Raw genomic sequence first — 27,170 nt, 5'->3', positions numbered from 1 at the left:
CAATATTTTGACAAAAATGCCTTTCATAGACTAGGAACAGAAACAGCTGTCCTACTGACTTACAAGGCATGATCATACAAGTTTCCTTCAATACTTCCATAGAGGAATATAACCTTAAGAAACCCAGCAATAGCAAACTTACACTTCAAGGAAGCATTTAAAGGAAAGCCTGAGTTTTTTTAGTATAAGGCATGTAAGTAATTCTTGGGAATTTTTCATTTAAGCCAATTTTGGTAGAAGACAGACTATCACAAAACACATTTCACTGGATGTGTTAATCACTCAAAATGCAGAAAATACTTAAGAATAATAACAACATCATTAAGAGTTTAACTGCTACTAATCTACATTTTTGTCCTGAAACTTTGGGAGTTTTCTATGGGACAAAGACCCAGAAACTATTTTTTAATATAAAAAAATTTGAAAAACACAGAATAGTAGAAAAAAATTACACAAAAATAAAAATAAGGCTTCATTCAATTCTTCTGTGAACAAACAGGTTCACATAGAATAAAGAGAAGATAAAGCATCTCAAATTACTACTGGAAAAAATCCTTTGTAACTATCCTAGGAAAATAATTCACCACCATCCCTCTCCCCAGAAAAACTAAAAATCCATGAAGATAGCCGAAAAGGATGCAAAGCTAAAAAATAACAATACAATAATTCTATCTAAAATAAGACTAAAGCATTTCTTTATTCTATAGTTTAAGAAAAATTAAACTAAAGCCTTATAAGAAACAGAAAAGTTGTTTTTTAGTGTCCTCATTCTTAGAAGGTGGAACTGAGATACTGCTTTTATGAGATTCTTTAGTATCCATAGGACACTAAAGAGAAGAAATATATCAACTTGAAATTAAAGCATAAATTGGCTATTTACTACTTCTCAGATTACCTTAAAACAACGCAATTACTATGTGTGTGTCACAGGCTCATATGAATATTTATTGCCAATATTTGACAGACTTCTGGTTCTTTCAATATGCAAGTTTTGATATTATTTTATTTTCACGACATAGGATGACACTGAATGTTCTTCAAAATTAAGTGTAGCATTCTGTAGCCTACTTGTTTAAAAGAATTGACAGTTTAGAGATTTTTATTCTTTAAATACTACATACTGTTTTTCCAAATGTATCATTAACATCCCTTGGAACACAAAGTAATCAGAGTTTGCCAAAGCAGGGGTTTTATCACCCTTCCTTCCAGTCTAATATGGTACTCAGCACAAAAAAGAAACTCAATTTAAGACAGTCTACTTGGAGTTTGAAAACCTTCCATTCTTTAAGAAACACATACTATTTACGGGGCACTGTGATAAGTACTAGGGATAAATGTTTAAGCAGAAGAAACTCAATCCCTGCCCGCCTCGCAGGGTTTTTAATCCAGTGAATAGGACACAAATTTAAGAAACAACTGGATAACTGTATATCTACAAATGTGATGAACACTATGAAGGAAAAATAGGGGTGCCATGAAGTATGTGAAGACCTGATCTACTACGGCAGATGAGGAAACATTCCTGAGGAACTTATGATTGAGCCGAAGGAAGAGTGTTATTCAACAGAGATAACAAAGGGGGAGGGAAAATGATTCCCCGCAGGGAACAGAAAGTATGCAAAGATCTTGAGGTAGAAGAAAATGCATACTGAAGGAATCGAAAGAAGGCTGGCCAATATAATTCATAAGAACTGGCCAGGTGTGGTGGGTCACACCTATAATCCCAGCACTTTGGGAGGCCGAGCCAGGTGGATCATGAGGTCAGGAGATTGAGACCATCCTGGCTAACACAGTGAAACCTTGTCTCTACTAAAAATACAAAAAATTAGCCGGGCATGGTGGCGGGCACCTGTAGTCCTAGCTACTTGGGAGGCTGAGGCAGGAGAATGGCGTGAACCTGGAAGGCAGAGCTTGCAGCGAGCCGAGATCGCGCCACTGCACTCCAGCCTGGGCAACAGAACCAGACCAAAAAAAAAACTGTAGTTGCAGGGACACCAGGTAGGAAGTTACTGCAGTCATCCAGGTAAGAGATGATGGTAGCTGAGATTAGGAGGATAGTAATGAAAGTAACAGGAAAGAAGGCCGACTGAAAAGATATTTAGGAAGAAATCAGTGTTACACTGCAGTCATGGCTTATTTAGTAGAGTTTTAAGGATGACAGACCTTGAGATTTTTCACCTGTGGTACCAAATAGTAAAGAAGCTGGAATTTGAGCTAATCTGATGCTCCCCAAAAAGCCAGATAGCTATTGCAGCCACATTCTCTAACAGCAATAACATCTTAGCAATGTTGATTTTTGGAAGTGTGCCAGAAGGCTGTGACCAAGACCACAGTAAAATCAAGCATTTATTGTAAAAACAATTATATATTATAGGTGCCACTTCCAACTATCAGAAGGATCCCAAATGATAAAATTACTGGTATTTGCAAGGAACATATTTGTAATATCACATTATATCATTTATTTTCTCTCCTTTTTACTTCTTTGAAAATAAGATTTTAAGGAATGGGGGAAAGGGGAATAGGAATTTATAATATTAGGAGTTAACTTTCAGCATAAATTTATAAAGTTACTTTTTTGGGGGGAGGATGGATTATCGCTCTGTTGCCCAGGCTGGAATGCAGTGGTGCAATCTCAGCTCACTGCAACCTCCGCCTCCCAAGTTCCAGCAATTATCCTGTCTCAGCCTCCCAAGTAGCAGAGATTACAGGCACACACCACCACACCTGGCTAATTTTTGTATTTTTAGTAGAGACAGGGTTTCATCATGTTGGCCAGGCTGGTCTCGAACTCCTGACCTCAGGCAATCCACCTACCTCAGCCTCCCAAAGTTCTGGAATTACAGGCGTGAGCCACTGCACCCTGCCTAAAGTAACATTTTATTAGGCATATCATATAATACCTAAGAATATCAGTGGTAAAACAGTCAATCACCATTATATCTTAAAGATGCTACGATGTCAGAGAAACAATTGTCATTTTATAACATACATCAGTGTTCAAGATGTATAGTAATAAAATAACAGCTACTTCCACACTAGTAGCTTTTTGATCAGGAAAAAATAAGACATATATACTTATGAACTCCATTCCTTTCCTTGTTTCAGATGATAAACACATGGAAATTTCTGTAAGTCTTCTAACTTTCTGCTTTATGTAACCAGCATAATAAAATCTCATTAAAATCCAATAGTAAAATTAAGAAGAAGCCTACAGTGTCCTCTTTCAAATGGACCAACACTTGTCCAAATACCCCAGTATTGGAATCTCTATCTCAGCTCTCCTTACTTCCACGAAGCAGGCACTTTAAATAAGTGGCAAAGGAGAAATAATTTCTAGTGTGTCATTTTAACATACTAGTTCTCTCTCATAAGCCCCAGCCCAAACCCCACACACTGGTGGATCTTGAGATAATATATTCTAAAATATATATTTTTCTCTCTCTCTCTCTCTTCCTACTTATATTCCCATAAAAAAAGTATCTTCTTCTGTTTTAGGTGGTCTAATGTACACATACTCTCCTTTGGGCACTATCAGAACAATATGGCATGCTTGCAGTTTTACAAATTTTCCAACATGCTATGCTAAAACACAGTAATTAGCACTGTGGTCCCACACATAATATTAGAATCCTAACAGAGACACTAGCATGAAAGAGAAACATCACTTAGCCCAAACCCCAAGCTGAGCAAAGCGTAAGTCAACAGATGACTAAGAGTTTCTTATTAATGACCGGTAACATAATTGATAAAACTTAGGAATGTGCATCTTATTTATGCCTCTATAATCCTTGAGTTCCTAAAAATGTCACATCTGCAATGATGGGAGGCATACTAAATTACTAATATAGTAACCAATCTCTAAAACTGTCAATAAATCAGAGTCACAGAAGTTCAGGAGAACGAGGGACCTTGGTGAGACTCTAATGCATCTTATTTTATAGATGAATATAGTAAGGGATGGGAAATGTACTGAAATTATATACCTAATTTCTAGAAAATAGGAAAGGCTTAAATACTTGCAGCATGACAGAACCCAGGTCTGGTTTCCTAAGTGTACTCTTCCTACGTCTCTAAGTTGGAAAAAAAAAAAGTTTTTTAATCTATGTGGATTGAAAGATACATAAATTCCTGAACAGGTCTTAATTCTTGACAGCTTAAACATTGAAACCGTAAGGGCAAGCAAATGTACATTTTTTAAAATGCTGTATATCATACTACATATTTTCATCTCAAATACACCATACTACAACAAAATCTCTAGACCCACACACAACACAGATAGTATATCAAGCTTATGGTTAATTATTTTTATAACTTAAGAAATTAAGTTTAAAAACTGTATAGTAGTCTTAATGAAAAGAAGCTAAAAAAGGAAACATGCAGCTCTACAGAGAAGTCAAAGGAGAAAAGTGAATCCTAGTTTTTCCTCGGTGATGTCTGAAATACAGAGTGGGATGATCCAACCTCATGAGTTCCAATTACCTGTAGAAGCCTCAGGCTTTCTGAATCAAGAGCCCTATTCTGTCCCAATCTGCTGTCCCAAATGACTAACCAACCACCTGACTGAAGCTCCCCAAAGCCTTCAGGGAAATTTGGTTACCCAGGGATTGCTCTGTCCTCCCCAAAATGAATGTTTATTATATTCTCTAGACAAAGCCCTGGGAAACAGAAATAAAGGTCTCATTTAATTCCCCTTATCAATGGAAAAGGCAGCCATCTGTTAATCTTCTGTTAAGAAAGGCCTTTTGAAAACTTCATGAGATGAATCCTAGGAATTCACTGGCTCCCTAGAATAAAAACACCAAAGAGATAGCCACATACTACTCAAAAGTTTTCAAAAATGGAAGTCAACTACATCTTAGTACATCTATTTTTTTCTCTTTTTGAGACAAAGTTTCACTATGTCATCCAGGTTGGTCTTGAACTCCTAAGCTCAAGCAATCCTCCCACCTCAGCCTCCCAAAGTGCTGGAATTACAGGCGTGAGCCACTAGGCCCAGCCTTTCCAAGTACATCTAGACAAGTATATTTTAAAAGATCTATTCTGCTTGAAAGATAAACAGATTTTTTTTTTCATTTTTGCTTTAAGAGCCCACCAACCAATCCGATCTTATCATTTAAAGAGGCAAAACTTTCACAGCATGGTCTTCCCTTTTCTCCTTAAACAAATAACCACATCCGCTCACTACCAATTCTACCTAAATATTTTTATTCCTTTTACAAACACTTGATTCTGCTTTATACCCTGCCGGACCTATTTCTGATTTTTTTTTAATCTTCTTGGACTGTCCTAAACTTGGCCAGAATATTGAAAGCCAGCCCACAATTACTTTTAGCAGGTGGCTGCAAGCATGGACACATGCTGCCAAGTCTCTCAACTTACTGTCCTCTCAGTCATAGCCATCTTAATAATCCCAGCAAGAACTTCTTTGGTTGTCTTTCCAGATTCTATTCCTTTCCTTCCATGCAAAACCAAGTTATGATTTCTAGACTTCATTATTTTAAAACGGCCAAATCCCCAGGGTAGTGGTAAAGGAACCCATCAAGTGCTGCTCCTTCAGACTTGGGATTACAGGAGAAATGTGCTCCTTCCCTCCAGTTCCCTCTTCTAAGCGTTTCCAGCTTGCTACCTGTTGGCAGTGCTGGTGTTGCTGCTCCCGCTGCTGTGTTTCTGTGCCCGGCTCAACCTCCGTGGGGGCTTTGAATGCTGCAGTCGGGGGCTCGGCATGGACGGGAATGAAGAGGCGTAGCCATGTTCACACTCTGAAGAAAGCAAGAAAAAAAGATACGGTAAGAAGAAGTACCCAAATCCATTGACCCGCAAATCTGAGGTCTTTGCAGTAAGAGGTTTTTGAAAGCAGAAAAAGAGGTGAACTGTTTCCACTCTTTTTGGTTAGAAGATTAATGTCCCTCGCCTGGACATCAATCCTGTAACACCCCACCAGCTGGAAGGTGTTTTGATACCTCCTCTAAACCAAAGAGTTTATCCCCCCTTTACAAAATCCTTCTCTCCCAAGCACTTTTTTGAGATTTCAGATGCTTTAGAACAAAAACTTTGTGACTAGTTACCATTCACCTCATTGATTTCGCTTGCCTCAAAAATTCCCCTTTACTTTCAACTCTCTCTGCTCTAAAGAGTCTCTTTAAGCCCAATATTTTTGTGTACTTCGAACACGTCTTAGACATTTTCTCTCTCGACACCACAGTCTCCGAGTTCCTGCTCTTTCTGCCCCATCTCTACAGCCCCTTGGGCTGCCACCGCTAAAGGGACCCCATCTCATCACCCCGCAGGGATTCAGAGGCCCCTCTCCACCGGCTTTCCCCCGCTCAGTGTTCTCCCGGCCTCGTCTCTTCCCCTGACCCCGCCCCCAGCATCCGCGTTCCTCCTTCCTCTTATCTCCCAGCACCCTCTCCCGCTCCGGGGCCCTCCCGCTCCGGGGCCCTCCCGCTCCGGGGCCCTCCCGGCTTCTCCACAGTCACCCTCTCTCCAGCCCCTGACCGCCCTCTCTCCAGCCCCTGACCGCCCTCTCTCCAACTTCCCTCCACCCGTCTCCTTCCCGCTCCCCGCACACCCACAGCCCCACCCTCCGTGCGCACCCTCGCACCTCCCCCAGCACCTGCGCGACCTCTCCACACACGCCTCCACTCACGATCTCAGCACACGCCTCCCCACGCACACCTCACGCGCGCGAGCCTCCCACGCACGCGCGCCCCTCCCCGCACACGCCCCTCCCACACGCGCACGCCCCTCCCGCACACGTCCCTCCCCCCTCGCGCACCATCCCTCCCACGCGCGCACCCCTCACACGCGCGTGCCCCTCTCCTCACATGCCCGTCCCCTAACGTGCGCACCCCTGCCCTCACACACACGCATGGCCCTCACACACACGCATGGCCCTCCCCTCACACGCCCCCCCAACACGCGTACGCCCCTCCCCTCACATGCTAGCACCCCTCCCCTCACATGCACTCACCCCTCCCCTCACACACGCGCGCCCCTCCCCTCACGCGCGCGCTCCCCTCCCCTCACACGCCCCTCCCCTCACACGCCCCTCCCCTCCCCTCACACGCCCCTCCCCTCACATGCTCACGCTCCTCCCCTCACATGCTCACGCCCCTCCCCTCACGCGCGCGCCCCTTCCCCCATACGCCCCTCCCCTCAAGCATGCGCCCCTCCCACACGCGCACTCCCTTCCCCACATGCTCCTCCCATCACACGCACGCTCCCCTCCTTCACACGCCCCTCCCCTCGCGCGCGCGCGCTCCTCCCTCACACGCCCCCTTACACGCGCGCTCCCCTACCCACACGCCCCTCCTCACACGCGCGTCCCCTCCCTCACACGCCCCTCCCCTCACACGCGCGCTCCCCTCCCAACACGCCCCTCCCCACACACGCGCGCTCCTCTACCCTCACGCGCGCTCCTCTACCCTCACGCGCGCACACCTCACCTCATGCGCGCACCTCACACGCGTGCCCTCCCTTACCGGCCGCACCGCACTCCCGACAAAGATTAGTAGCGCTCGGGCTCAAGCAGCGGCGCCCAGCCATTACCTCGCTCCCGGCGCTCCAAAAACTCGGCAGCCTCCAGCAGACGCTGCACGTTGATCATCCTCACCCGCTCCATGGGCACCGCGGGTGGCGACCGGCGCCTCTCCGCACTCCCTTCCCGGGCCGACAGGAGGCGCCGCAGGCGGCTACGGCCGGGCGCCGTCCCGGAACATGTGCGACGGGCGGGCGGGCCAGCCCGGCCGCGGCTCGGCGCGCTCTCCGCCGCCCCAGCCGCGCCCGCCGTGCCGCGGGCAGCCCGCGCGTGGTTTGTTTACCTCTCCCCGCGAGCACGGGGGAGGGGCGGGAGCAACGCCGCGGCCCGCCCCCTCCCGCCCCCTCCCGCCCCTGCCTCTGCCCCCTGGGAAATGTAGTCCCGCACCCGCCCGCGGCTGCCGGGAATCGTAGTGCGCACGGCGTTTCAGGGCGCCTGCGTGCCGCAAGATTCGCAAAGGTCGTCGGAAGGTGTAGTCCCGCTGGGTTTCCTTTCCTGTCTCTAGGGAAGACTAAGAAGTGGCGGGACTTTGCTTCTGGGAGGGAAGAATTTTTTTTTCCTCCCTCCAGACACGATGTGGAATGGGAAGGATTTGAGCGAGCTGGGAGTCTACTCCCGGGGAAACTTGTTTCTCAGCGACTCCCTGCGGTTGCCCAGGGGTTGAGACATTCTTTATTCGAAGTATCATGTTCCAGTCCGCTATCTCCTACTTTCTCATGTAACTTATGTGCCTCAGTTTCCTCATCTGCAAAATGAGAAGAGTAACACACCTGCACCAACAGCGCACACAGAAACTGGAAAAGCCAAAATTGCTGTTCAAAAACGAGGGATGATTTCATCAGAGAGGGCTTCCATGAAGCCCTTCTTCCACCTCAGCTTCCACACAGACAAGTAGTTACTTTTTTCTTTAATCTTACTTTTTAAAACTTTCTCCTCCCTCAGTCCCTCACTAGTGCTTTTAGACGCCAGAAAATTCTCCCTGGTGCTGAACAGTTTGGTTCAAATCCTGACTCTGCTGCTTACACTGAGACCTGTGTGAACTCTTCCAGCCTCATTTTCCTTATGTATAAAATGGATATGATCATATCCACGGCCTTGAGGGCGTGCCATGTGCCAGGCACTGTACTAGACTTAGTCTGCATAGTAAGAGAGAAACAGACGCAGACCTGCTCTCGAGGTTTGGGTATTCAGTAGGGCTTTTTGCGAAAATTAAATGCAATAATTCCAGCACTTAGTATATACTAGGCACTCAGTAAATAGAAGCGATGATGATGTTTTCTCTTATGCTCTCCTCTGTAGCTAAAAAGGGAGTTACAGAGCGGAGACCACATTAAAAGACTACCACTGGCCGGGCACGGTGGCTCACGCCTGTAATCCCAGAACTTTGGGAGGCTGAGGTGGGCGGATCACCTGAGGTCAGGAGTTCGAGACCAGCTTTGCCAACATGGTGAAACCCTGTCTCTACTAAAAATACAAAAATTAGCCAGGCGTGGTGGCAGGTGCCTGTAATCCAAGCTACTCGGGAGGCTGAGGCAGGAGAATCGCTTGAACCCGGGAGGTGGAGGTTGCAGTGAGCCGAGATCACGCCACTGCACTCCAGCCTCCAGCCTGGGCAACAGAGCAAGACTCAGTCTCAAAAAACAAAAACAAACAAAAAAAAGGCCACTGACTGCTCTCATGGCCACTCTCTTTCTAAGTCTTCCATCTAAAAAATCCTCAAAGTCTAGACCAGGGCTTCTGAACTTTAGCATCATTGACATTTTGATCTGGGTAATTCCTCCTTGGAGCAGGAGCTCTCTTCCATGCTTTGCAGGATGTTTAGGAGCATCCCTGGCCTCTACCCACTAGATGCCAGTAGCACACCACCACCCCTCAGGTGTGACAACCAAAAATGCCTCTAGACATTGCCAGATGTCTCCTGCGGCACAAAATCCCTCCCCTGTCCCCCAGTTGGGAACAAGGGATCTAGGGAGAGGAAGAACAAGAGGATCGTACTTGTTGAATGCTCTAGGAGCAAGCTGGGAACCGTGCAAACATACCCATAACTTTTTTCCACCCCAATTATATTAACCTGCTGCTTGACATCACATCCAAAATAACAGGAAGCGCCTGGTGATGGGGGAGTTTCCCCCTCCCGTGGTCATTCCATTGGCTCCTGCAGAAAATACCATCTTGAGATGGAAATCTTACCCTCTTAAAAATGGTATCGGCTTCATGCTGCATTTTTACATACCTTTCCCTCATACCTTTTGTTTTCTTTTTTCTTTTTTTTTTTTTGGTAAAGTGAACAAAATCTCCAGTGAGGTCACAAGCTGCAAAATTCTGCCAGTCCTTTTAAATATTACACTTGGCACCACATTTAAGACCAAACAGACATTCCATCAAATGCAAGCAGACCCAAAATGAGAGGTGTTCGCAAGCCACAGAAGAACTTTTTTTTTTTTTTTTTGTAAAGGCTTTCAAAAAGGGACTGTTTTTTTAGCTGTTGACTAGGTCGTTTCGGATCTGGACTTTCCCACTGGGTGTTGGTAACAACCACCCTTCACCCTCAACAAGGGCCATGTTGGGTAGGGGTGGGACTGGATTATTTTAAAGAAAATACCATTCATTTAGAACATCTGTTAGTTGAGAGTAGAATTTTTTTTTTTTTTTTTTTTTTTTTTTTTTTTTGAGTTGGAATCTCACTCTATCACCCCAGCTGGAGTGCAGTGGCGCGATCTCGGCTCATTGCAACCTCCATCTCCCGGGTTTAAGCGATTCTCCTGACACAGCCTCCCAAGTAGCTGGGGTTACAGGCGCCTGCCACCACACCCAGCTAATTTTTTGTATTTTTGTAGAGACAGGGTTTCACCATGTTGGCCACGCTGGTCTCAAACTCCTCACCTCATGATTCACCCACCTTGGCCTCCCAAAGTGTGCCTGTCCAGGACAAATACAACTCTACTTTTCCCAATAGGAGGTAAACTTGTGTGACGGGCAATCAAGAAAAGTAGTACAAACTGAAAATATACATGAATTCAAGATGGCTTTAATTCCAGAGGTCATAGAACCATAGCTGGTTAGGAAGAGATGGCTACATGCAAGAGGCCTGGGGCCTATGCATGGCCTTCCACAGTTGACCTCCAGGTGAACTAACCTAGAGCCCTTCTTCTAGAGCCATGGCCAAGAGGGAGATGAGGACATGGAAAGTAGAGCGAGACTCACCAAAAGGCCACCTGCATTGAAGAAGGGGAGAGATGATGATCATGGTGGGCAGTATTAAGGGCTGGTTCATGTACAGAAATCTCCAGCCTTTTCTAAAAGCAATTGAGGTGCCACTTCCTTTTCCCTGCACTGCCTGCCTCCTGGAGTCCTTCCTTGGACATCAGCTATAAGGGCCTCTCCAGCACAAAGCTTAGGGCTCTATCCACGGGAAAGTAATGCTACCCACAAACCATCCCTCAGCAACAGTCTCAGCCCGGAGGAACCCAGAGGCAGCCATAGCCTTTCTTTTGCTCCGATGAACTAGTTTGCACTACAAATGCAGATGGGGAAACAGGAAAAGCAAGGCTTCCAAAGTCTACTGACATAAGAACCTGGAATCCTACCCATAGTCTCTGTTCTGTCCTCTCCCTAAAGTATATCTCTCTCTCAAGGGAGTCATTTGAAAATGGAAAAAGTCCCCCAGAATCCCCCAGGCCTATAACAATCACAGCCACGGATGGGGACAATCTGCCTTCTGAAGGAAGCAGGCAAAGCCCTCAATTCTTAAGGGTCCTTTCTCAGCACAGTTTACTTAGTGACAATTTCCAAGTGATTTATTGCAGATTCATAAACAATAGAGGCTGATGTGTTGTATCTTTTCTTCAGGGAGGAGAGATGGGGAGAGGGGAAGGGGCCATGAGGTTAAGTTACAAGTCCAAAGTTACTGTGTTGATGACACCTTGCACTTAGGAGAACTTCCCTGAAACTGCAAAGTGTTATACTGAGTAGGGCACTGTTTTCTGCAATTATCTTTAAGGATGGGCGTTTTCAAATTATCAACACTGGGGACACGGGAGGTGAACTCCAAGCTCTTAAATGAGAACCGTTAACAGTTATACATTTTTCCATCCCCCACCCCAAAATGACTACTGCAGCCTCCTCCTCTCCTCTTCCCCCAGAGCCCAGAAACGTGAAGAACAGCAGAAAACCTTTCCCTCGCGCAGTGAGTCAGCCTTGCCTAAGTTCATGCGTAAGCTCTCCTCAAGTCAGCGGCAGCTCAGAGCTGCGGGTCTGTGTGCAGCCGAGATAAATTTGGGTCTAGAAGGGATGACGTAATGCTAAACCCGAGAGGTAGCTGCCGCCTCCCAGGGCTCCTGTCGCCAGGGCTGCCGGCTGACATCCCAACCACACGGAAATGCACCAAGCAACTCAGGTGCTGCCCAAGCTGGGGAGAAAAGGAAAGGACATGGGGTGGGGGGAACGCCAGGGGGAGGCAGTGTTTATCTGAGACGGCTGAATCTGGAAGTTTGTTGTTTTTTAACTCCAGTTTTACTAGTGAGATCAGACCACTGGCAAAGGCTCAAACAGCTGCACTTGACTTCCATCCTGACCCATCTCTTCCCTCTTAGAAAAGGGCTTCTTACATTTTATTAAATGGCCGTTATTACAGCAGCCTATTTCAGTGATTACAATGGATGTGTTAATCTCTCAAATGTCCTTTTCCTTCTTTTTTGCATGAACTTGGATCCAAGAAGACATCTGCATTGCAGGACTCAATTAACATGCACATCTAAGTGGCTTGCTTACTTTGGAGCACCCCACTTGGGGTGACACCGGGGTGCTACTGATAAGGTATTTGGGAGGATTTTGCTAGGGCCATGCCAAGTGAATATTTCCCCAAATAACATTTCAAGGTTTATGTCATAGAAGTTTGTGTCATTAAGCTTGTTTCTCAATACAGTCCCCATTTTTCGGTTGAGAAAGTTGAGGCTCAGAGAGGTATGGTAACTTGCCCAAGGCCAACAGCTATCTATCAAACTGATGGAATAAGGGTTAGAACTCAGGCTTTTTTAAACCCGTGGGGCCCAATCCTTTAAATATCAAGACCAAGTTACATTCCCAAAGGATCTGAATGCTGTTTTTTTCTGTTCATGGTTCATTCTTCCCCAAGGAAAGGTTGCCATCAGAGTCAACTCCTTCACTCCTGGTGATGACCGCAAGCCTTGGGCCCAACCTCACCCTTCCACTATAATTAAAAGACCAACCACAGGAAACAATCTTTGTTGTGTCGAAGTAGTTTTCTTCATTAGAAATGCCTCCCAAATACTTTTCAACATTTGTGTAATCAACATTTTATTCTTTAATTTGTGCCTGTAATCATTTATGCTGGTAGACTTTGTGACTTTCAGCAATATCTGGCAAATAACCTGGTCAGCCATGGTGTGTTACTCTTTTGAAGCACTGTTCAGTTCCAAGAGTTGATATTTTTGTTTAGGATTTCTGCATCTATATTTGAAAGCAAAAGTAAACTGTATTTTTTGTTGTGTTTACTAGATGTCGGTATTGCAATAGTCTGTTCTTTCAAAGTGAGATGTAACTTGTTTTTAAAGCCTAAAAAAAAAAAAAAAAAAAAGACTGCCAGAGGCCTTCTCCTGCTGCTAAGAGGATGCCCCACATTCTTGCCAAAGCCCTGGGTAACCCTCCCTCCCCTGCCAGGAGCTGGGCTCGAGTTGCCCTGCCCCCACCCCTTGGCATCACCACCCTTTTCCAGGCAGCAGAAACTTGTGGAGGTCACACTTAGGTCTAGCCAGGCCCTGAACACTAAACCACACAACCAGCTCCTGCCGCCTTGTATCTGAGTTCTTTCAGCCTCAGATGCAGCACTTATAATAAAAATACCATTCTCTTGCCTGTCCAAGGCATAGCTGATCTCACCAGCTCTTCCAGCAATAGTGTTTTGATTTGAGGAAGCTGGGATTGTCCCTAGATCCTAGAACAATACGCATCCATTTGCCTACTAGCTGCCACATAACTAGGGCCAACATGCGCGGTGCTGCTCCTCCAGTCAGTTCATTTAATCCTCAGCACACCTCTGAGATTCCTATTTTACAAATAAGGCCCAGAAAGGTTAGGTGATTTGCCCAAGGTCACACAGGCTATGAACAGATTGGAACTTGAATTTTCTGACCCTTGGACCCTACAGCATACATCATGTTATGTTCAATTGTGTAAGGTCAAACGAAATTGGTTAAAGCAATGGTCTCAACCAAGGGCAATCCCATCACACTAGGAGGCGGTAGAAACATTGTAGGAGTGTCTTTTTTATTGTCACAATGACTGGGGTGGGGGGGGGTTCCAGTGGCATTTAGTGGGTGGGAACCAAGGATGTTAAATCCTGCCATATTCCAAACTAATCTGTACAAGAACTGTCACACCAACAGCTCCTGTGTTGAGAAACACTAGGTCAGAAAGATAAAGACAGAAAAGTAATCATTTATTCAATAAATATTCCTTAAGCATCTGTTATGTGCCAGGCACTAAGCTAGATGCCAAAGATAAAATAATGAACAAAACTACTTATGGTCCCTGTCCCCTATGTGCTTATATTCTAGCCCTCCAGACTGATGACAAGCAAGTAGAGTAAGTGTATTGTGATGAGCAGGATATGGGATAAATGATAAAAAATGGGGTAAGGTTAGGTGGCTGGGTGAGGAATTCTGGGATGATCACAAAGACTGTTTAGGACATCTTCTCAAACTTCAAGGAGCACACAAATCACCTGGGTATTGTGGCAAATGCAGATTCTGCTGCAGCAGACCTGGAGTCTCATTTCTGACAAGCTCCCAGGGGGTACCAAGGCTCTTCATCCTCCAATCACACTCACTCTGAACGGCAATGATGAAGGCCATGACAAGGAGTTTGGATTTTATTTTAAGTGAGGCAGGAAAGAAACTATTGAAGAGCTTTTGAAAAGTAAGTAATAGGAACCCAGTTATATTTTGGGTTTTTTGTTTTTTTGTTTTTTGAGACGGAGTCTCACTCTGTCTCCCAGGCTGGAGTGCAGTGGCACGACCTTGGCTCACTGCAAGCTCTGCCTCTCGGGTTCAAGCAATTCTCCTGCCTCAGCCTCCCAAGTACCTGGGATTACAGGCACCCACCCCCGTGCTCAGCTAATTTTTGTACTTTTAGTAGAGACGGGGTTTCACCATATTGGCCAGGCTGGTCTCGAACTCCTGACCTCAGGTGATCCACCCACTTCGGCCTCCCAAAGTGCTGGGATTACAGGCATGAGCCACCACGCCCAGCCAAACCCAGTTATATTTAAGATCCCTTGTTTCCTAGCTCTGGATCAGCGAGAGGAAGAGGTTGGCCTATGTCATCGTCTGACTGGAACCAGCTGGCCCACACTGTCACGGTGGCAGCGAGGACCTAATGCTCATCTCTGCAGCTCACACTTGCCTCTCTCCTCTGGCTTCCCTGGCAGAAGCCCTTGGCTCCATGTATGGGCCAGCCCAGTTGCCCTACAAGCTCGGGCGCCTCCAGGAAGCCTAATACAGCCTGACAGGGTGTGGATTCACACCCTGACACCCTAGTATGCAGAACCACAGGAGACCTACTGGTTGGGTGAGTTCCCCAGGGGGTGCTGGGCAAGGTACTACTGCAGGTGCAAGCAGTGACACCCTAGACCATCTCCGTCTAGAGAAAGGAGCCATTTGGCTCCACTGTCAATGCCCAAAGGGCCCTGGAGGTTCTGACAGCCCACTCTCTACCCTAGCAAGAGTAGGGAAAAAAGGAAGTCCCTCCAGGGAGGCATCCTCAAGGGCACCCTCAGCCTAACTTAAAACATTCCAGATTCCAATTCTTTTTTTTTTGAGACGGAGTCTCGCTATGTCGCCCAGGCTGGAGTGCAGTGGCGCGATCTCGGCTCACTGCAAGCTCCGCCTCCCGGGTTCACGCCATTCTCCTGCCTCAGCCTCCCGAGTAGCTGGGACTACAGGCGCCCGCCACCATGCCCGGCTAATTTTTTGTATTTTTAGTAGAAATGGGGTTCAGCGTGTTAGCCAGGATGGTCTCGATCTCCTGACCTCGTGATCCGCCCACCTCGGCGTCCCATAGTGCTGGGATTACAGGCGTGAGCCACTGTGCCCGGCCTCCAGATTCCAATTCTTGCCTCTTGCACATTTCTTACTCCCCGGGGCTTTTCCCAGAGCCCTAAGGTCTCTCTAGGAAGAAAGAAAAATCTGGGGTTTTAGTCTGTACTCCACTATTTATTAGCCTGTGGCCTTGGGAAAGTTAGTCTTGCTAAAGCTAAGGCTTTCCTCATCTACAACATGAGGGTTATTATAGCACCTGCATATTGGATGTTTGTGAGAATTTAATATAAAGCGCAGAGCATTGTGCTGGCCCATAGTAAATGCTCAATAATAGGAAGCCATTATCACTATTCCTTTGGAAAACAGAGAAGACATTGCACTTGTCAGCAGCTCTCTTGAGGACAGGTTACCACACTCCCAGAAGACAGACAAGAATTGTTGACTGATTTCTATTTGTCTATCATTTGAACTAGAAGATAGACCTGGAACTGGAGATCATACATGCTTCACTTTGGAATCACCAAGCGCAGAGCTTGGCTCCCTGGCAGGTTTTAGAAATTATTTGTTGAACTTAGCTCAGTTCAACAAAAACTTAGCTCAGTACAACTGGTAGAAAAAAATGAAAGAAAGTTGTATGCAAGGCATACACAGTCTTGGGAGCCAAGAAATATGGCAGGACGGTCAAGCTGTGGTGGAGGTAAGAGGGAGATAACACATGGGCACCATAAGGTAGTTCTGGGCCCCTGTAGAAATAAAAACAAAAGTCCACACCAGCTCTCACTTGCCCAGAGCAGCCCTGGGCATGTCCTCCACTTTAATACAATAGCCTTCCTACTCCCAAATCATCTTTATTCAAGTATCCTTGCCAATGGCAATAAAGACACAGAAAAAGAAATTTCAAATAGTAGGTAATCCAAATCCCCTTTAATTGGCTTCAGTTTGAATTTCTCAATCTCCCTCTCCCTCAGGACAGTGTGTTTATCTTTCTAATTTTGCTGTGTCTAAATTTCCTTACAGACACTGGAGTTGGATATTAGAGGTCTGTGGCCAAGAGCATGTTGTACAGGAGAGTGGACTTGGGAGGAATGCTGGTGTGGACAATCCTCCAAGTGCAGAAGGCCCCTATCTGTAAAGAACTGAGAGTGGAATGTATTTATTTACAAGGTTGCTTACACAGTTTCCTAAGCTCAGGCAGTGAAAGAAAAAAAAAATCTGTAGAAATTACAAGGACAAACACAAAAACACAAAGGATTGTAGGCCGGGCACGGTGGCTCATGCCTGTAATCCCAGCACTTTTGGAGGCCGAGGTGGGTCGATGGCTTGAGCCCAGGAGTTCGAGACCAGCCTCGGCAACATAGCAAAACCTTATATCTACAGAAAATACAAAAAATCAGTGGGGCAAGGTGGCACACACCTATAGTCCCAGCTACTCAGGAGGCTGAGGCAGGAGGATCACTTGAGCCCGGGAGGTAGAGGTTGCAGTGAGCTGAGATTGTGCCACTGTACTCCAGCCTGGGTAACAGAGCAAGACCCTGTCTCCAAAAAAAAAAAAAAAAAACATTTTAAACATAGATAGGGGAGACAGGGAGGGAAGGAACTACTCCTTGTGGAAGCCCAGGCTAAATTTTTATTCTGTCTATAATGATGGCTAGAACCAAAGACCAAAGACAAAAAACCTCAAGTCAAATGCCATCCTGCATTGTTGGGGTTCACTTTAAGACAAGTGAAGTTCTAAAACCTGGCAGTGGAATAGTACACTCCATGAAGACAGGAACTCTACCTCTAAAACCTGGCACTGGAATAATATACTCCGTGAGGGCAGGGACTCTACCTCCAAGACCTAGCACAGTGCCTCCCATTAAGCAAGTATGTACTCCTTATGTACTGGTTTAATTAATGAATGAATAAACACAAATTTAGGGAGAATGGCTCACAACATAATTCCACATCTTACCAAAATAGTTGCCACAAGGGCTTTTCAAGAGAGTTTCTCTAAATTTTTTTGAAAAAGGATTCTGTTTACATATATTCCCTGGAGTGTACTGCTCAAAGCAAGGGTCACCTGAACTTTCAAAACATTTCATAAGCAAGGGGCCCAGCACACTTCTGCCAAGATGAGGAAGCAAAGAAGGAGCCTCCTGCTCAGCATGATGATGGCAAATGCCCATTATTTTTTACCACAAAGATCAAGTCAGCTGTTGACAGCTTTAACACCTCTAGCCAGGCCACTCGGGTACAATGACATCAGAGACAATTGCTTCCTTTAAGTTAGAAGAGCCAGAGAGCAGGTGTCTGTCCCTAGGACAGGGAATTGAAGCCTCTCCCATTCCCTTCCATCCTCCCTCCCTCTTTTTTTTTCTCTCTCCCCACTGTGAGCCTAGAGCTCCACCTCCAGAAGGATCCCCCAAGACTTGAATTCCTACTCCTCAGTCAAGGCTTGGGATAGCCACCTCATCACTGCCACCACCTTCTAGCTCCTCCCGCCTCCCACCCCCCAAATGTAAAAGACAGCATTTTTCTAAGTATGGCAAATTGAAATTAGCTTCATTTTGAAAGACTATTGAGAATGTTGCAACGACCTTTGCAATAACCGGACACACCCTGAGATCTGTAAACCAGGTTTGAAAATTGCTGACTTTATGAGCACTGGACCTGTTAAACAAATGGCCAGGTTGGGACTCTACCTGGAACCCATTCTCATATCAGGTGGGAGGGAACACAGCCCAGAAGGACCTGGTTCTGCCTCTGCTGTGTCATCTTGGGCAAGCCAGTGTCCCTCTCTGGGTCTCAGACTCCATGACTGTACAGATGATGGATGCTCTGTGACCTCTGGGGCTCCTTCTGGCCCTGATGCTCTGTGCTAATACCTGCCTCCTTTAAAAACAAAACCTGGACCCAGCATGGTGGCTCACGCCTGTAATCCTAGCACTTTGGGAGGCCAAGGTGGGCGGATCACAAGGTCAGGAGTTCAAGACCAGCCTAGCCAGCATGGTGAAAACCCGTCTCTACTAAAAATACAAAAATTAGCCAGGTGTGGTGGCAACCATCTGTAGTCCCAGCTACTTGGGAGGCTGAGGCAGGAGAATCACTTGAACCCAGGAGGCGGAGGTTGCAGTGAGCCAAGATTGTGCCAATGCACTCCAGCCTGGGCAACAGAGTGAGACTCCATCTCAAAAAAAAAAAAAAAAAACAACAACTGAAGTGGAGCGGAAAGAAAAATGGGAAGGGAGAAGAATGGTTCAGGAGGCCATATTACTATAAAGCTCCCCCATTTCTGTCTGCTGAAAATTGCTTTCCTCATTCTGCAGGAAGACTCCCATTTCTTGCTGGGTTGTTACTTTTTTATTTCTTTTTCTTTCTCTCCTTTAAAAAAAAAAAAAACTCAAAAGCCACAAAACCACAATTCATCTCCCCAAAACAGGACATTTGGAAGCCAGAGCTGTCGGGGGTTAGGTGTGTCAGGCCTGACATACTGGTGGTATCTAAGTGAAGACCAAGCCAGGGCAAGCATGTGCTTCTCCTCCAGAAACCCAGTTTAAATCAATATTTATCCAACTGTATTTATAGAAAGTGGTGGTGGTAGGGAGGAGGGGGTGGGGTAGGGAGGCAGGGGGATCTAAAACAGAACAAGCCACAATGACTGATGCAAATCTTTGTGGCCAATTCGCTTCTGCAGGGCTGAGTTTTTTTTTTTTTCAAAAGGCAAAAGACCCGACTTTTGATGAACCTGCTGTTAGCCCCAGTACCATAGCAACAGCCCCAAGTCCTCTAATATGCCCAGAGGACAGACTTGGGAAAGGCAGCAGGAGGGGGGTGGTGTTTCCTAGGAGCCCTAAACTTCAGTGAAGGCCAGGAGAGTTGAACAACTCTGAAAGACAAAAAAAAAAAAAAAAAAAAAAAAAAAAAAAAGGCCTCTCTGGTTGGCTCTTCTGACTCCAGCGCCTCACTTCGAAACCTTTTCTAAGCAAGGTGTGTGTAGGAAGACCTTGGACAATAAACAAGGTGTTTCAAATACCAGCTCTGCTTCAGGTTCCTGGGTGACCTTGAGTAAGTCATTTCACCTCTCTGGACTTCATTCCTTGGCTGTAAAATGAGTACATGTGTGTATGGTTAAGAGCACAGGCTCTGGAATCAGAGGCCTAAGTTCAAAACTCAGCTCTGCCACTTACTAGCTATATGTCCTTTGGGCAAGTTACCTGGCATCCCTGCTCCTCAGTTCCCTCCTCCGTAAAGGGGGTAATAAAATTGCATCCATCAGAAGGTCGTTGTGAAGCTCAGGGGAGACAACGAATGCATAGCCCCATACTTGGAATATAGTCAGTGTGCAATAAATTGTAGCCATTATTGATATTATGCCATACAATTAGTTGCTGCTGCTGCATGCCGGCACCCTCTTCATTTTCCTCAGTTTCACCTCTAGACTTCTGCCCAGGCATCCCCAGATGAATCCCCACTTCTGGATGTGTCAGTGGGAGACTGTTTTGATCAGAGATGAGAGATGGATGAGCAGCTACTGTTTTGCCTTGGTAGCTAATGGAGCCTCCTTTTTGCTCCCAAACCAGGAATGGCTCAATTCAGCTTCTCTAACTTCCAAGGCCCTGTCCCCTTTCCCTGGATCTCCTTTCCAGGGCACACAGTCCTTGGGAGCTCTGTGACTCTGAAAGCCGTAACAATATCCTCAAAAAAGCCTTCTTCTGGTATTTACCAGTCAGCAGAGATCATATTTAAAAATGGAAGAAATAAGTTGAATCTGGGGAACATAATTTGGGATGCAGAGGAAATAGGGCCTGATTTAAGAATGCTCTTCACATAACTCCACTAAAGACAAATACCCTACTCCACCCCCACCATACTTCAACCTACAGAGTTTTCAGAAAGAAGCATCTGCACATAGTAGACATTCAATGTACATTTGAAGAATGTATGAATTCATAAGATTGTTGCCATGCAAAAATGTGACCAGCTTGAACATTAGTTGCCATCAAAGCCCTCGATTTCAGCAGAAGTCACTCTAGTCTCCTTCTTTCTTATTTGTTTCTCAGGGTCACAGCTGTTCACAGGATGCAGTCTCAGCTCTTCAGGTCTGAACTATCATCTTCTTGCAGGGATTGGTCTCACCACCCAAGGGAGTTGGAGATCAGTATTTCTGACTCGTCTCCAAATCTTCGGAAAGGCTACCATGTGTACCCTGGCCTCCAAACCTGATCCTCGTGCCACAGCTATCAGTAAATGACAAATCTAACCAATCAAAACACTTATATTAAGGATCTACTACTGTATGCCCAGTGGTGTGCTATATGCAATGGGTAACATGCATTGAATACTGTAAGTGATCTTTTCTCTTAAGTTACTAATAATCTTCTTGTATAGGTAAAGCTAACACACAGGAAGCAAGTAGAGAAGTGCATGGTACTGATTATCAAAGCTCAGAGAAGTTGCTATTTATTGAGCACCTATTATATTTCGGGTACGTTAAATATTTAAGCGCAGTGCCTCATTGAGTTGTTTGACAATTATATGAGGGTCATGCTATTGTTATCCCCATTTTGCAAAAAGGAAATGGAACCTCAGGCTAAGTAAGTTGTGTCCAAAGTCACAAAGCCAATAAGCAGTAGAGTAGCAAGCAAGCTGGGCCCTGCTCCATGTGACTGCAAAGGTTTCATTCTCTCAAGTACAATGACTTTAGAAATAGAGCCAAATGGGCTGAAATAGCTAGGGGAAGCTTCCTGGAGGAGGTGGGAACTGACCTAAGTCTTGAAGAGAAGGTAGGATACAGATATCCCGAGGGGAGTAAGAGAATGAAGGCACTCTAGACAGTGGAAGAGTCTAAGTCGAGCACAGAGGTTCGACTGTGAAGCCTGCTTGCTGGTGGATCTGCCGCACAGACACAGAGGTTTCAGGGCAAGGAAGAGGAGATTAAGTCAGAAGGCAGGGTGGGGCCAAATGACACCACACAACAGCAGCTTCCCCTACCAGGAGAAAGAGGCTGTTTCTTGGGCTGTCCGTGCCCCTAGGAAAGCACCCCACCCTCAAACCCAGGTGATCCACTCCAAGGAGCCTTATGGCTTTCTACTCTCATCTGATCGTCCTTCCTATCTTAAGTGTTGCCTCCAAAGCAACCTCCCCCAGACACTAGGAAGGCCATTTCTCTCCTCCAGACCTTACCTGCTCTCACAGCTTCTTTCACTTACCTGCCAGTCGGCTCTTATGCACATAACATCCCTTTATGGATCTCTTCTTCTCTTTTAGTTTTAACCTTTTCCAAAATCTTTTTCTACTTATTAGTCAGTCCTTAATTCCCACCCTTCCACTGGACTCAAAATGCATATAGGTGATGATGTCAGAGATTATTTACATATAATTTCTGAACTTGTGGTAATAGGGTCACAGCCTTCATGATTAATATTTCTGGAGGCCTTCAGTTTGTGATCCATAGAGATTCACATCAGTTGGAGTTTTGGGAGAATGTACCTGCCTTTCCTAGGGAATCCCCCCTGCCTTGCACACAGCAGACAGTCAACAATGGGTGACTTAATTTGAACCCCTCCTCCAAGAAAACTCAACCTCTCCACTGGAAATAATTCAGCAATGTGGCCACAACTTGGTGAACACTACCAGTACGGAAACCTCAACAAGGGAACGAAAAGCAGTTCTGGCTACGATGGAAAATAAGGCAAGCTCCTGCCAAGTAAGTACTTTGGAAACAGCAGTAAAAACGGAACGTGTTAACTCGTGACCAGGGTCCACCGTGCATCTCAGAAAGGTCTCACCGAACCCGAAAAGGAGAATCGGGGCCCGACACTCATCTCCGGAGAGAAGAGAGTCCCTTTAAGAAGAGACTGGACCAGCTGGCCGCACTACAGCTCCCAGAGATTTCCTGGCTTGCAGCCTGGCTCCACCCCCCCAGCCTCCGGCCTCAGCAACGCGTGACGTCAGAAGAAGCTGGAGCTGCCAATTGGCTGAACGACGCAGCTAGGTCAAGTCCAGTCGGAGGAAAGAAGTTTGTCTCCATGTGGAAACCATGTGTCTCTAGCTGGGAGGGGGAGGAGGAGAAGGCGGAGAAACCGAGATCAAGTGATTATAGGGGAACTCGCTGAAACGAAGGCGGGGAGGCTGTGCACCTGAGTCGGCGAGCGATGCCCTTTTGCAGTAGTGACCTAAAAAAAAAAAAAAAGACGTACACAACAAACTACCCCACCCCACCCCCAATAATAATAACTAAAAAGCTAGGGTCCTTGCTTCCTTCCAGAAACCAGGGACCCGGTAGATGCTGGAATCCTATCGGAACGCCCAGATCCCTCTCCCTCCCCCAACGACTGAATGATGTAAGCGTTTCGGAAAGCTGAGCTCTGGAGCAAAACAAGCCCCGCGCGCGCGGAGCGACCCGCAGTGCCCGAGCCGGGCGCACGCACGACCCGCCCCCCGACTCGCGTTATTGCTGTGCACACGCGGATTGCCGTGACGCGCGGGCATTGTGTGCAGCGAGCAGAAAACAACGACGAGCGCCGCCAGCGCGAAGAAGCGCCCCCCATAAAACGAGGCAGATGTAGGGCCCGCCGTTTTCCGTACCCAGAGACCTAGACTGGGCAAGAAGAGGGGAGGAGAGGGGGTGGGATAAAGTGGCCTCCGTGGGCCGCTTCTCTTTGCAAGGGGGATAACAGAGGGCCTGGCGGATGGTCGCACGGAGTTTGCCGGAGGTCACCCCAGCCTGTTCGAGCTGTTGGGGACGGGGCGAGGGCCTGGAGCGGGGTCTCTGCAGCCAAACTGGGCACAGCGCGGCGCCCCAAGCTCTCGGGGAAATCTGGGGGCCGTTGGCATCACGTCATTTAGAGCCAAACAGCAGCGGCGAAAAGAGGCAAGAGAGCTAAAAATACTCCCGCCGGGAGCCGGCCGGAGGAGGGGGGCTGCGGGGCCGAGGGACTTATTACGCACATGAAGTTGACTTAGACTTGGGTGCTAAGGTTCCAAACCCCTCTCGGGGGCTGGCAGATTTGCAGGGCGGACGCCTCGGGCGATGGGCTGGGAGGAAGCCCCTAGGCTTCAGCAGCCTCTGGAGCCCGGTTACGCCGCCACGGGCCCGCCCCGCGCGGGGCAGCCCAAGCGCGGCGCGCCCGGCTCTCTGCTTACGTGACTGGTGGCCACGCCGGAGCCCCGGCACGGGGTAAACAACGAGGTGGCGGCGGCCAGGGCGGCGGGGTGGGGGGTGGGGGGTGGGGCGGGGGGAGGTCTCCGATTGTCTGCGGGTGCGAAGTGGGGGGCGGGACGCTGAGGAATCTCCGACCGCCTCCTCCATACATCTCGCTGGTGAGGGGGGGGGTGGCTGGGGTAGGGGGGCAAGCCAGGTTTGCCACACACTGCCAACGTGCCCTCATGGGGTGTACCCCTAGTCAGAGCCAACGCCACGGGACAGACTCCAGAGAACTGGGAGCCGGGGATGGGGGTAGCTAAAGAAATCGCGCCCCTCCCCCCTGCAACAAAAGCAAACACACCAAACAAAACCAGGTCTTCACCCAGCTCCCCACCAGCTCTGGCTTTTCAGAAACTACCCTCCAGACAAATGCACACATAGCTTTTCCCCCCCATCCCCCTCCGACCAGCATGAATAATTGCGAAGCGATTCGGCTGCATAGCCTGCGATGCGCCTTTCTCGCAACCCAGGCACTCCGGGAAAACAGGCGAGAAGAGAAAGAAAAGAACGCACCACCGACCTCACAACACAAATCTTGTTTTGGCCTTACAGCATCTGCACAATTGCGCTGCCAACACACGGTTACTTTAACCCTGAAGACCTGGGGTGTCGGTCAGCAATGGTGTTTTTGTGTCTGAGGGTTGTTGTGTTGGGTGGGGGGAAGGTTGCAAGATCTGACACGTTGCAATCGGGACCTTTCTTCTTTCTTTCTTTCTCTCTCTCTCTCACACACGCGCACACGTACACACACACACTGGCGCCTCATTGATCTTCTTACTTGTTTGGACACATTAAACATCCCGGTTTCCCCCTATCTGTCGGTCTGTCTGCCTAGTTCCCTTCCTCCTTTTCACAGCTATTATTCTGAGGACCGTGCTGGATACGCTGCACACGCGTGCCCCCGTTAGGGCGCTGAGTCGACTGCCTGGGGAAAGCTGGGGGACCTGGCTGGTAGTGGCAAAAATGAAACAAATAAATACAAAAAAGAGGCCAGGCCAGGGTGGGGTTCCCAGCACACCCCCACCCACGCACTACTCTCCACGTGAATCTGGGGGTGGGCGGGTTGGGGGGGAGGTAGAAATCGACCAGGAAGGCGTTTGCCTTGCTTGCCCTGTGCGTTCACTCAGGAGCCGTCTCCCGGAAAATAAAGAAAAAGCACACAACAGCCCACAACCTTCTTCCCCAACTATTGTTTCTCCAAGATCCCAAAGTTTCCTTCTAGCCGCGTCCCCACGGCCAAGTTTCCCGGGCTCAGGACGGCGTGTCCGGGGCGAGCTGCTGGCGTTGCTTGGCCCCGCCGGCCTCCTTCTTTGGGGGGGCGGCAGTGGCACCCCAGGGCAACGGAGGTGCAGGGGGACTGTGTCCGTAGACGTGATGGCCTGAGCCCAGTCCTGCTGCGAGAGGGAAGGAAAAAGGCGAAGTAGGAGGGAAAGAGAGAGACAGAGCCGAGCCCACGCCGTGGAGAGCTGTTTGGTTGTTATTGTTGTAGTGTGTGTCTGTGTGTTTTCTTTCTGGAACCTCTGAGCTCTGCCTATGGTTTCCAACTTTTCGGCTTCTAATCCCCACCCCACCCAGGAACCAGCGACAGAAAAACAACACTTGTCTGCCTGAGAAGGCTCCGGAAAAAAAAAAAAAAGGAAGAAAAGCGACCTCAAAGAGATGAGCTCTCGGCTCAGTTGTCAGCAAACAACAACACTCCCCCGCTCCTCCGCTGGGCCATCCTCCCAGCCCCAGCCCGCCGGAGACGGACAGACCGACGCACCGAAAGGCCCCTCTCTCCCCCTCGCCCGTCTTTGTTACATCTTTAGCAGCTTTGTGCGTGTGTGTCCTTTCTCCGGTGTCATCTGCTTTACTGCCAAGCGCTGGATGTGTATGTTTGGTGGGGGGGGGGGGGACGGGCCGAGCTCGCGACAGGGGTCGCCCAAGTGGGCGAGAAAGAACCGGGCGCCGAGGAAGAGCAGGGGCCCCCAAACTTACTTTTGTTTTCTTTCTCGATCTGCTCCAGGTAGCTGGCGGCCTCGAGCAGAATCTGCACGTTCTGCAGAAAAGTGTTGATGTGCTTCTCCATCGACTTCTCGCTGGTGTTGAAAATGTCCGAGAAGGGGCACCTGGGCTTGGCCCCCGCGGGCTCCTCGGGCAGGGCCGGGGGCTGGGGCGCGGCCGCGGCGGGGGGCACAGCCGGGGGCGCGGCGGGGGCCAGCCCCGTGCCCTCGCAGCGCGCCTCCTTGCGCGGCCGCCCGCGTTTGCCCATGGAGGAATGGGGGTCCGCCGAGCTCGTCCTCTAACGGAGCTGCGCGGCCCGGCCGAGCTCCGGGCCCCAGGGAGACCCGGCCGGCTGGAGCGGAGAAGGCGCCGGGGCGAAGAGCCGGCCTGACTTCCCGAGCCTCGCTGCCTGCAGTTGTGTGTGTGAGTGTATGGGAGTGTGTGTCGGTCTCGCTGTGGGTCTGTGTGTATGGGAGATTGAATGAACCTACAGGACAGACGGAGGCACTCTGGCGCCTGGGTCCTAGTGCGAGCCTGGCGCCATCGGACCGGTCAAAATAAAAGGTGGAGACTAGCGAGGCAGGGACCGCCCCTGCCCGTCCCCACAGCCTTCCCTGCCTCTCCCCAAGACTTACCACAGAGTGGAACACTGTGTTTTAACCGGAATGAAACAAAATACCTGATGTCTGTGGGTGCACCTGCATAAAAACAAACTACTTTTTTCACAGAAAAATAATGCCTCAAAAAGTGTCCAGCACAATGCCTGGCACATAGTTAGGTCCCCATACATGGTGGCTGCTATGACTTAAAAATAAATAAATAAAAGCCCCCCAATCCAAATGGGAAGAAGGGAACCAGTGTGTAACCAGAAGATCCCCCCACCCCCAACACAAACACTTCTACTTACAGACACACATACATACGTAATCACGCACACACTTGCAGGCACCTGTGTGTGCCTTCACACAGCCAAATGAAATCCCAGGCCGTCCAAATCCGAGTTACAGATTTACTCACGCCTTTCTCCCTTCAAATGCAAAGTTATTTTCCAGAAGTGGGAGGAGATGTCAGCATCCCTCTCCACACTCCTCTCCCCAGCCTTGGTTCAGCTGTGCAAAGCTCACACCAGGATGCCTCCACACCTGGCTCCCTTTAATTTGAGAGGCAGAAGTGGCAGCTCAGGAACCACCCCCCTCCCCAGCTGAATTCCATCTTTTGCCTCTGAAGACCTCTACCCCAGCTGACATTGTTTCACTGCCACTGCTGTCAGCAATCATGGATGCTTTCCCGCCCTGGGAAGTACTGGAGGCGTCAGAGGATAATTGAAGGCTGCTCTAGAGTGCCATAGGAAAGGGTTCAAATCCCAGCTCTGCTGCATACAGACTGTGTGAGCTTGGAC

General features: G+C 48.1%; 1 protein-coding gene and 1 long non-coding RNA gene across 7 annotated transcripts in view; one reads left to right on the top strand and one right to left on the bottom strand.

Moving 5' to 3' along the window:
• The window catches only part of MXI1 (MAX interactor 1, dimerization protein), a 77,847-nt gene extending 51,590 nt beyond the window's left edge, over positions 1-26,257 (bottom strand). Inside the window, exons 1-2 of one of the 5 annotated variants that reach the window (XM_024253624.3) lie at positions 25,766-26,257; positions 5,633-5,765 (exon numbers count right to left, since the gene is read on the bottom strand). In XM_024253624.3, the coding sequence (XP_024109392.1) occupies positions 5,633-5,765; positions 25,766-26,039 (407 nt within the window). In that variant the 5' untranslated portion in view covers positions 26,040-26,257. The other 4 variants (XM_024253628.3, XM_063727740.1, XM_054522838.2 and 1 more) reach the window with 4 other exon arrangements.
• On the top strand, positions 11,655-13,015 carry LOC129048349 (uncharacterized). Of its 2 annotated transcripts, none has more exons than XR_008510620.1 (3): positions 11,655-11,729; positions 12,262-12,358; positions 12,678-13,015. It is a non-coding gene; the product is annotated as an uncharacterized LOC129048349 (long non-coding RNA). The 2 variants fall into 2 exon arrangements; XR_008510618.2 differs by having other exon boundaries at positions 11,689-11,939.
• Positions 26,258-27,170: the final 913 nt, after the last annotated feature.

Source organism: Pongo abelii, chromosome 8 (assembly GCF_028885655.2).
Source record: "Pongo abelii isolate AG06213 chromosome 8, NHGRI_mPonAbe1-v2.0_pri, whole genome shotgun sequence".
In the NCBI taxonomy this organism is placed as follows: Eukaryota; Metazoa; Chordata; class Mammalia; order Primates; family Hominidae; genus Pongo; species Pongo abelii.
The sequence above is the reverse complement of the archived record's forward strand: the minus strand, read 5'-3'. Positions and strand labels throughout refer to the sequence as shown.